At 35.0% G+C, this 11,935-nt stretch overlaps 1 protein-coding gene across 1 annotated transcript in view; it reads left to right on the forward strand.

Annotated features, from left to right (window-relative positions):
* Positions 1 to 11,935, forward strand: part of FAM63B (family with sequence similarity 63, member B) — a 72,752-nt gene that overhangs the window by 26,798 nt on the left and 34,019 nt on the right. Inside the window, 1 exon segment of the mRNA XM_008577128.1 lies at positions 9,519 to 9,583. Within this exon segment, the coding sequence (XP_008575350.1) occupies positions 9,519 to 9,583 (65 nt within the window).

An 11,935-nucleotide genomic window follows, 5' to 3' on the forward strand; every position in this document is an offset into this window, starting at 1 on the left:
AAAAATTCTCAGGCTGGCCAGTTAGCTCAGTTAGTTGGAGCATGGTGCTGAGGACGCCAAGGTCCAGGGTTTGATCCCTGTACCAGCTCACTGCCATAAAACAAAAACAAGAATTCCCTAGCTGTTATGTTGAAAATAGACCTTAGAGGGGTAAGGACAGAAGCAGGGAGACCAGTTAGGAACTATTACAACTAGCTTCAAACAAATAAGAGGTGGAGGTTGTAAGAAGTGGTCAGATTCTGGATATAGAGTTGACAGAATTTACAGGTCACTTGGATGTGGAGCAAGAGTAGAGTCAAGAGTTACCTGGTGATTTTTGGCTTTAACAACTGGAAAATGGAGTTACCATCAACTGAAATAGGAAAAAATGGAAGGAGCAGGTTTAGAGAGGAATATCAGGATTTTAGTTTTGGTATGTTTATTGATATCCAAGTGGAGGTATCAGGAAGGGAATTGAATATATAAATCTAGAGTTAGGAAGAGAGGTCTAGATCAGTGCTATACAATAGAACTTTCTGTGATGATAGGAATGTTCTATATTTGTGTTGTCCAGTTTGGTAAATACTAGCACATGTGGCCCTTAAGCTCTTAAAATGTAGCTAATGTGACTCAGGAACTGAATTTTTAAATTTAATTTAAATTAATTTAAATTTTTATAGCCACATGTTGCTACTGGCTACTATATTAGACAGTACAAGTCTAGTCTGTAAATATATATTTACTGACTACATATATAAACAGTATTGAGGCTGAATGAGACCATGAAGGGAATGAATATAGATAGAGAAGGGGAAAGATCAGTGGAATGAATCCGGGACATGCCAGTGATTAGAAGTTGGGAAGGAGGAAAGAATAGGCATGCTTACTCAGGCAGAAGAAAAACAGGAGATTGTGATTTCCTAAAATCCAAATGAAGAAGTGTTTTAAGGAAGAGTAAGGGATTTAGCTGAATCAAATTCTGCAAATAGGTCAAGCAAGATGAAGACTAAAAATTGTCCATTTAGTTAGTAATAAGGCATTCACTGGTAACATTGACAGGTGCGTGGGATGAAAATCTGACCGGAGACAAAAGAAATTTGAGACCCTCTTACATAGCCAGTAGGAATACAAAATAATGCAACCACTTTGGGAAACAGTTTGACAGGTTCTTAAAAAGTTCAACATAGAATTACCATATGACCCTCAAGTTTCACTCTCAGGTATTTACCTAAGAGAAGTGAAAACATATGTCCATACAAAAGCTTGTACAGAAATGTTGATAGCAGCATTATTCATAATAGCCAAAAAGCGGAAACAACCTAAATGTCTTTCAGCTGATAAGCAGATAAGCAAATGTGTATGTCTGTACAATGGAGTATCAGTCAGTCATACAATGGAATGAAGTACTGATATGTGCTGTAACATGGATGAATCTTGAAAACATCATGCTAAGTCATAGAAGCCAAGTCACAAAAGACCACATATTGTATGATTCTATTTATATGAAGCATCCAGAATAGGCAAAGTTTTAGAGAAGTACATTAATGATTGCTTAGGGCTGGGGAGGAGATGGGGAGAAATGGGGATTGTCTGCTGATGTGTACAGGGTTTCTTTTAGGGAGGACAAATATGTTCTAAAATTAGACATTGATGATAGTTTCACAATCCTGTGAATATACTAAAAAGAAAAGCATTGAATTATACATTTTGCTGGACACGGAAAAAAGACAAAAAAAAAAAAAAAAAAGAATTATACATTTTATCAACACCTGCTCTAACCAACTAAACTAACTGGCCAGATCAAATTGTATATTTGAAACGGGTGAATTGTATACTATGTGAATTATATCTCAGTAAAATCATTTTAAAAAGAGAAAATTAGAAGAAAGGAATTGATTTATCAACACCTGCTCTAACCAACTAAACTAACTGGCCAGATCAAATTGTATATTTGAAACAGGTGAATTGTATACTATGTGAATTATATCTCAGTAAAATCATTTTAAAAAGAGAAAATTAGAAGAAAGGAATTGAAAAAAGTACTTTAGAGAAATAGAAGAATTAGTCCTAGATTGAATGGATAATTCATCCATAGTAATAAGAGGGAAGACAGAATGTATTAAAAATAAATGCAGGTAGGTGGGTAGATGTGGTTGTAGCTACAGAAGGTCTCTTGGGTGCTTCTATTTTCTTAGTGAAATCGGAAACAAGGTCATCAGCCGAGAGTGGGAATGAGGAAGGAATTATTGAAGACAAGAGGGAAAGTATAAAATAGTTGCCTAGAAGAGTAGGAGAGTGAATGGGTTGGGGAGATGTGATATGATTGCTGGGGATTACCTCTGAAGTTAACGAGACCAGCTAGCATGATGGTATGATTTCTCCAGCCACATTCAGCTGCATAAGTCCAGGCCCGAGTAATGGGAGAGCAGGATTTAACTAAAGCTGGGTGTTTGACAGATGAGTATGTTGAAGAAAGAATCCAGGGTATTGTAGGTGTGTATAAAGAGTGATTATAATGATGGGCCATGGAATTTAAGCTTCATAAGGATATAAATATGTTGAAGGAAAATGTGATGGGACTAATAGATTGTAGGTCCTGATTTCTGATACAGCTGAAAAAAATTTGGAGCCTGATAATGATAAAGCCATATTACCATGGGGAATGAGTTTCTGAGATAAGGTAGAATATAAGATTTTTGTTGGAGAAGAGGTCAAGGAAGGAGAGGCAAGGGTGTTGGAAGGGTCTTCTCCATGAATATTGAAATTGCCAAAAATTATAGTGGGATTTGTGTTGGAGAGAGATAGTGAGCTAGGCATAAGGAGGATTGTCCTGGAACTTCGTAAGTTCACCCTGCAACAAGCTGGGTGGATAATGGGTAGTATTATCTGGCATGAGTTTTAAAACTGAGGACTTTTAGGGAGAAGGGAGAGAGAGAATGGGAATAGAGAACAAGTAGATAACCTGTTCTACCTCCAGGCTCAATGATAAAAGAAGTATGAGACAGAAAAGAGCTATAACTTGAGAGAGATGCAGTATCATCCATGTAGAATCAAATTTCATTTAGATAAAAAGGTGAAGGGAACATTTAGAGAAGTTGAATACCTAGGAAATTTTGCTGATGACAGACCATGAGTTCCAGAGGACACTGAAAGTCAAGATAAGAATTTAGAGGGCATGACTGGTTAGCTTAGTTGGTCAGAGTGTGGTGGTGTAACACCAAGGTCAAGGGCTCAGATTCCCATTCCCATGCCAGCTAACCACACACACAAAAAAGGTTTTAGGAGTCATCAGTATAAAAATGGTATTTAAATCTGTGGAAATTGATGAAATTGTTGGGAGACAAAGTATATAAGGAGAGAAGAGAAGTGGGTCCAGGATTATCCCCTGAAGTTTCCAAGCATGTGGAGATTGATTAGAGAACAGAGTTTCAACTTTCTTTTTATTATTGCCCTCTGAGAAGTCTTTGTAGACATTTTTGTCCTAATTTCCCACTCTAGAACATTTAAATACTGTAGATATACTGTATGTCTCTTTATGTACAGTGGTGCTTTGAAGGCCATAAACCATTGTAATATCTAAGATTTTTTTGTCCCCCCTCACTCCAGGAATCAGTTTTTGCCCCCTTGGGCACAACATCACCCCTGCTAATGCATAAGGTAGAAGACAGAGAAGGGAAAAAGTGGCCGGTAAGATAGGAGAAAATCCAGAAAGTAGTGGTATAGCGAAGCCAAGAGAAAGAGAATGTTGGAAAGAAGGAGAAGGTATATTAAATACTGGAGAATACTCTCCTTATGATTTGGCAGAATGAAGGTTATTGTGACCTTCAAGAAACAGTGTAAGTAAAGTGATGAGTGGAAATAGTGGGGTGCTGAAGAGCATCTGAAAGGTGAGGAAGTGGAGATCTTAAGTGCAGATGACTTTTGAGAAGTTTGGCAGCAAATGGGTATGAGAAGTGGGTGAGGAGTAGGAAAAGGCTTAATGGAGAATATGTGACTTGTACAGTATTAGGTCTTGAAGTATAGTGAGAATCTGTAGTGTTGTAAAGAAGTAGAAAGTTTATTGCAGGGCTAGGTGGAAACTATTTTAAGCTCAAGCTGGAGGTGGAAATATGTACAACATGTTTGAAAGAACAGTGAATGACTCCAATATGACTATAGTTGGCAAGTCTGCATGTTGTATAGTTATAGGAATAGACATTGGATTAGGTAGGTTGTGGCTAGAGTCTTGGGAGTCAGGCATGGAGTTTGGATTTATTATAGTAGGATACTTAATGTATTTTAGTTTCTTAAGTGGGGTAGTAACATGTTAAGTGGGAATTTTGATTGGCAAAGGTTAGAGGAGAAGGAGTAAGCAAGTTTCAATTTGGAAATTCCTATTGCTAGAGTATGAGAGCAGGGCCAAACATGGACATGGCTTATTGGAGGGCTTTGGCATTGAGAAAGGACCATGACAAGCTGAAATACCTAGGAAGTATTCGGAGGTCTAATAAAATAAGGTGGCTCAATTTGGAAATTCCTATTGCTAGAGTATGAGAGCAGGGCCAAACATGGACATGGCTTATTTGGCATTGAGAAAGGACCATGACAAGCTGAAATACCTAGGAAGTATTCGGAGGTCTAATAAAATAAGGTGGCGCAGAGATGTAGGCAGAAGGCAGGAAATGGGGAAGAATATAAAGTAAAAAAGCTCAACACAAACTGGAGCATATACTATTACCGTCCAAAACAGTTTGTATGATGATGAGACTTGCATAGTATTATAATAAGGAAAATAGTCATTGGGATGGTGGCATTGTGTTACTTTTAAAAAAATAATTTATTTTATCTTTTGAAATATGATATAAAGAGAAGTCAGTGTTGAAGCATTTTAATTTTGCCCAAAGGTGACTGTATCTTCTCTTTTCCAAACGTTCACCTGGGATAAGCTAACTACTGCTTTCTTCCATTTTGGGGGCTAATGTAAGTATTAAGTTTTTGTTTCTTGATTTCTGTGTGTCTGGAATATCCCATTAGTAACAAGGTCTTATAAATTCTTTCTTTGAAATTCCTTCTTCTCTATATATACTGTTATTTCACAACCTGATTTACTAGAAACTCTATAGTTCCCCTACCCTCCAAATTAGCCTACATAACTGTATTCTTCTTAAAGCATCAATCTCATCCCTCACTCCTCTACTGAAAGATGTAAACATTCGTGTGTTCTTTTTTACAAGCAGCCAAATTTATCAGCATATTATTTCAGATTTTCTGTAGTCAAGTTTATGCATTCAGCAATATTTCTCACTACTTTGCAATATGAATCTTATGTATAAATCTTCTTCTAAGCTGTCCATGTGACATGATCTTTCTTATATGTGCTTTTTCCATCATTCTTTTCCCCTGAAAGAATGTTTTTTCTCCCACTGCCTTTCCAAGTTCTGCCCATTTTTCTAAATCTAGTTTAGATACTAACATCTCCAAAAGATATTTCTAAGCTACAAGCTTCATCAATATTTTTTTCAAAATCATTTGATAGTTAAGACATTTATTATATTGTATATTATATGAGGGGACTTCAAATAGTTTGTGCAAAAATGGAATTAAAAGATAAAAATGAAAAGTATAAACTTTATTTCTCAAAATAAGTTTGAACAAGTTCTAGATACTTTTGTGAGTGATGATATCAGCCATTTAGTCCATCCCTAAGAACTGAGGGTCCTGGGAATTTAACCATGTCATTTCAGTCTTTTTTACATTATTAACTGAAGAAAAATAGGTACCTTTTAAAAAATTTTTAAGACTAGGATATGAGAAGAAGTTAGAAGAAGCCTAATCAGGACTGTAAGATCATTTCCCATCAAAACTCTCTAATGATTTCCCATAAAAACTCTCACAAAACTACCCTTGTTTGATGAGAAGAATGAGTAGGAGCAATGTCTTGGTGGAGAAGGACTCTCTGGTGAAGCTTTTCTGGGTGTTAATGTGCTAAAGCTTTGGCTAACTTTTTCAGAACACTCTCATAATAAGCAGATGTTATCATTATTTGGCCCTCCAGGAAGTGAAGAAGCAAACTGCCTTGAGCATCCAAAAAACTGTTGCCATGATATTTGCTCTTGACCAGTTCGCTTTTCCATGGACTGAACCACTGCCACCTCTTGGTAACCACAACTTTGATTGTGCTTTGTCTTCAGAATCATACTGGTAAAGCTATATTTCATCTCCTATTACAGTTCTTCAAATAAATGCTTCAGGGTCTTGATCCTACTTGTTTAAATTTCCACTGAAATCTTTGCTCTTGCCTGCAGCTGGTCTGGGTGAAACAGTTTTGGTACCCATCGAGCAGTAAGTTTGTTCAGTTGTAATTTTTCAGTCAGCATTGTATGAGTTGAACTAATTGAGATGTCCCTGGGGTTGGCTATTGTTTCTGCTATTAATCAGCAGTCCTTTTCAATTAGGGCACAAACAAAATTAATTTTTCCTTTACAAATTGATGTGGATGTTCTGCTGCTACAGGCTTCCCTTCAACATTGTTTCATCCCTTCTTAAAATGAGTTATTCATTTGTAACCTGCTGATTTCTTTGGGACACTGTCCCCATGAACTTTTCATAAAGCATCAATTATTTCACTATTCTTCCACCGAAGCTTCACTATAAATTTGATGTTTGTTCTTCCTTCAATTTTAGCAGAATTCTTGTTGCTTTGATAGGGGCTTTTTTTCCAAACTGATGTATTTTTCTTCTTAGTGCCCTAAACTAGATCCTGGTCAGACATGTTATAACGAATTAGTATGAGTTTATTTCGGTGCAAAATAATTTTGCAATCCATGCATAGTTTTTTTATAATGTGCATTTTCCATGAGCTTTTTGAAGATGGCTGTATTATGCTTTATCATGATTATATTCTTTGTTTTTATATGTTCTTTGCTGAATCAAATTATTGCTTTTTAAGAGCAGCACTCATGTCCTAATATTTATTTTAACTCATTGCTAAACACACAGCAAACTCTCAATAAATACTTTTTGATTATAATAATATTGTCAACCAATTACAGATACAAAGGTTAGATAAGCTAGACAAAATAGCACTCTTAAGAGATCATTTATTTGTATATCTAAAATTGAAGATAAACACACGTTTATCCTCATTTTGTACAAATCTTTTGCCTTTTAAAATTGAAAGATACTTTCTTAGAAACTCAAAATCAGCCTTTTAAAAATATCTGATTCTTCTATTATAAACTCTCCTAAAAATATATCTGGTTCTACCATTATGTACCTATATTAGTTACGTAATGCTATATAACAAATCACCCCAAAATTTAGTGGTTTAAAACAGTAAACATTATTATCTCACAGTGTCTATAGGTCAGTAATCTGAGTGTGGCTTAACTGGGTACCCCTGGCGCAAAGGTCTCCCATGAGGTTGCAGTAAGGGTGTCAAGTGGGGCTGTGGTCTCATGTGAAGGCCCAGTTCAGGAGGATCTGCTTTCAAGTTCATTCACTAGTTGTTGGTAGGACTCATTTCCTCATGAGTAGTTGTACTGAGGTCCTCAGTTCCTTGTTGGCTGTTGGCTGGAGGCCTCCTTTAGTTCCTTTCCATGTGGGACTCTCCATAAGGCAGCTGAGAACATGGCAGCTGGCTTTCTTCAGAGTGAGCAACTAAGAGAGCACCACCACAAAAGCCACAATATTTTGTATTCTAATTTTGGAAGTGACATCTCTGTCACACATGAATAAAATTCTGTCATATTTTGTTCATTAGAAGTAAATCAGTCAGTCCAATCTACACTCAAGGGAACAGGATTACACAAAGGTGTGAATATCAGGAGGGTGGAGATCATTGAGGCTGCTTACCTTAGCCAGACTATTCCTCTCTTACCCAGAGAACTTTCCTGGCCTCAGAAAATGAGGAGTTGCTTATCTGAGTCTTTCTCAATAATCATTCTACTCAATACCTGAGCTTTGTCTATGGAAATATGTGCAGGATCATTTAATATTGTATTATATAATGTTCTGCATCCTGACCCAACTAAAGTGGTAGTCAGGAAAGCAGTCTTTTACCAGAATAAATATGGCGCTTAAATTAAAAATAGGATTCAAGTACAGCACTTACGTTCTCAATTATTTGAATAAATAATTTGCTCAAAATAAAGCATAGTTTTCAGTTAATGTTCTTATCAAAACCCCAACATATAAATATACAATGTGTTCTGTATACTAAGGACTCAAAAATATTTGTTAAATAGACTTGCTTATACATTTCCATGAATTAATAATTTAGTGCTTTTGAAGTTCTCGTACCTATGCAGACTAAAATCATTGCAGGTTAGATTTTTCTACCTTAAAGTTCTGATTAAAAGTACTACTAATAATATATTGACCTTTATAGAAATTCCTTTGTTATTAGAATTGGGAAACTTAGAGAATACTTGATGGAGTTTTTTTTTTTTTTTAAAAGATGACCGGTAAGGGGATCTTAACCTGTGACTTGTTGTTATCACCACCACACTCTCCCAAGTGAGGCACGGGCCAGCCCTTTGATAGAGTCTTTAGAAGTTTATTTTGAATTAGAAAATAAAGGTTTTCTTAAAGCAATTTTGTCAACTTGTTAGCAGTTTGAGAGGTTGAGTGAGAGGCTACTTCCGTACCCCATTGTTTATATAAAAATAAATTCCAGACAAATGAAAGATTTAAACATTAAAAAAGACAAACATTAAATTACCTAAAGAAAGCATGTGGATATTTGTATACTCTTAAAAGATGAAAATCTTTCTAAACATGACATCCAACCCAGAAACTACAATAGAAGAATTTAACTGCATTAAAATTAAATATTTCTATACAGCAAAAAAAAGACAAAAAATACCACCGTAAAGTCAGAAGTCAATGTGGAGGAAAATATATTTACCCCACATGTAACAGGAAACATGCTAATTCCTTACATTGAAAAAGAAGTTTGACAGTTCAGTAGGAAAAGATGGTAGATATATAGGTAGGTAATTCTAAGAAAAATATATACAGTTAATACATAATTTAAAAGGCAATACATAGATAAAAATGGTATTGCATGCATTAAAATGTTACTTCATATTTTTTAAATGTGCCACATAAAGTTTATGCATATATTAAAAAGGTGATACCAAATTAAAATGTCAGTTTTTTAAGTGCAAAACAATTCTTGTTTACTGCACAGAGTTGCAAACATTTAAAGACTGATGATGCTCATTGTTGGTGAGGCTGTGGGGAAATAGTATAACTATTTGATAGCAATGAAATTTGGTACACGTTTGGGAGCTTTATATGTAGTATGTGGAAAGATGCTCAAATGTATTATAAAATGGAAGAAAAAAGAAAGTTCAAAAGTGTTATAGTATATACACTGAAAAAATATTTAAAGTGATAGCAAAACAGTTAATATTGATTTTGTCTGGGTAGAATTTGGGGGGGTCAACCTTATATGTCACCTATTGCTACAGGGTTTAAAAACTTAAAATCTGTTACTTTCTTAATCAAAAAAAAGTAATATTTTAAAAAGGCAATTTCACAATTTCTTTTTACAGGAGATTACATGCTTGATGCAAAGCCAAAAGAAATTTCAGAAATTCAACGCTTAAATTATGAACAGGTAATAAACACAGTTTTTTTATATTAAAATATATAATTTTTAAGTTATGAGTATATACACTGGTCTCTATCAGTGGCTGGCAAACTTTTTCTATAAAGGATTGGATAGTAAATATTTTAGGCTTTGCAGGCACGTATGGTCAGTCTCTGTTGCATATTCTTTGTTTTCTTTTTTTTTAACAACCCTTTAAAAATGTAAAAACCATTTGTAGCTCACAGCCAGATTTGGCCCACAAACTCTACTTTTCAGTTATATTATTACATATGTTATATAGAACAGATCTACATATACTGATAACCTGGAATTTTTCTTGAAAAATTGACTTTCAAGTGAATTTGTTATTTATTCATTTTTCCTCATTTTACTTATATTTTACAATTAGCTTAGGTTTAGGGGAAAGTTGAGCAAGTGATGTCTAGGGTATATCATTAGAACAAATTCTGCTATTTCATTGTTTCAATATGTCTACGTTTCTTGGCATGTTCTCTAGAGATCCTGTTCTGTAATATAGGAGGGGTCTCTGGGCTCCAAATTGTTGGAGCTAGAAGAAAACAAGCAGAGTTTCATTTTCTTCAGTATTCTTTCTTTACTTGGCAATAGAAGACAAGAAGGAATTAGCTTCTTACAGTGGGAAGAAGGTTCAGCCAGGGAAGAAATAGACATCATTGGAGCCTTTTATATTTACTGTCAAAGCAATGTTCTTAGCATACTTTCACTAGTATCAAATTTGCAAAAAGGAAGCAAAACTCATTTCAGTATTGCAAAATTTCTTGAATTTGAATGTTCAGATAATCTAGTCCTAATAGAATTCAACAGCCAACACTTTGCATTGCATCATTATGTGAGATAGGAAATCTATAGCTAAAGCCAAATTTGTATGCTAAGTCATTTAAATTTTATTGGAGGAATTTACAGCTTAAAACAGTGATTTCCAAACATTTTTAGCAATAGAAACCTCTTTACAAATGAAATCTTATGCCAACCTTCAATATTTAAAATTAGTAAATGATATAAGTATAAAGTGATAGGTTCAATTTATATCATTATTTATATCATTTTTGGAGGAATTTACAGCTTAAAACAGTGATTTCCAAACATTTTTAGCAATAGAAACCTCTTTTCAAATGAAATCTTATGCCAACCTTCAATATTTAAAATTAGTAAATGATATAAGTATAAAGTGATAGGTTCAATTTATATCATTATTTATATCATTTTTATTGAAATCAGTGAAGCTGTTTTGATTATGGATCTCATATCAATCTTCAAATTAATTTTACTTCTCCAAATTCATTTTACTTCTGTTGCACAGTCTTGAGAAAATCTTGATTGACAAGTGTTTGCAAGTGATATCAGCATTTTGTTTGTTCATTTCAATTCTGTCTTGCAGTCTCAAGATGTACTTCCATTGCACTGATCTAGACTCTTGAAGAGTGATTGGAAGTAAAGTTTTGTTTCAGAGTTGAGACAAATGATAGCTAACAACTGCTTGCAATTCTTGTAAACATGTCAGGCAAAAAGTACCTTGCATTTAAAATAAGCACTAAAACAATAAGGTGTTATTATTACGTTATATAGTAATTGTTATTATTACATTAGTTTCAAAAATGGTGTATACCGAGATGATATGGCTGAGTCTGAGCTAGTGTTTAAAGTTCCACAGGTGTAATGTAATAGTGTTCTTTTTTGTATAATTTTATGTGAGCCAGACATATTGAAAAAACAATTTTTTGGCATCTGGTCAGTACAAGGATCGAACCCTGGACCTTGGTGTTTTCAGCACCCCTGCACTAACCAACTGAGCCAGCCTAAACCTAAATTTTAGAAAGACCAATGCAGAGTTACAATCTTAGCAATTAAATCCTCTTTACCAGAAGTTGTGATGTAAACAAAGAGCATATTTTTTAGTTTTACTTAATGATAGGTATCCTAACAGTACAAGAAAACATGGAGAGTGTGTATGTGTGTGTGTGTTTGTTCATGACAGGTTTTTAAATGACTGCAAATATATTTTTTAAATATATTATATGTTTAAATTTAAAATATTTCACCATGTTAGAAGTACCTTTGGGAAAAGTTCTAAAAAACAGTTTAAGGGCCGGCCCGGTGGCGCACTGGATAGTGCGCCGCTTGGGAAGCGCGGCAGCGCTCCCGCCCGAGGGTTTGGATCCCACATACAGACCGGTTCCCGCTCACTGGCTGAGCGAGGCGCGGGAGCAACACCGAGGGTTGCGGTCCCGTTGCCAGTCCCCGGTCCGGTACGGGGGCAACTCTGAGGGTTGCGATCCGTTGCCGGACACAGAAAAAGACAAAAAACAAAAAAAAAAAAAAAAAAAAAAAAAAAAAAAAAAA

Source organism: Galeopterus variegatus, unplaced genomic scaffold, assembly GCF_000696425.1.
Source record: "Galeopterus variegatus unplaced genomic scaffold, G_variegatus-3.0.2 Scaffold1453, whole genome shotgun sequence".
Lineage (NCBI taxonomy): Eukaryota > Metazoa > Chordata > Mammalia > Dermoptera > Cynocephalidae > Galeopterus > Galeopterus variegatus.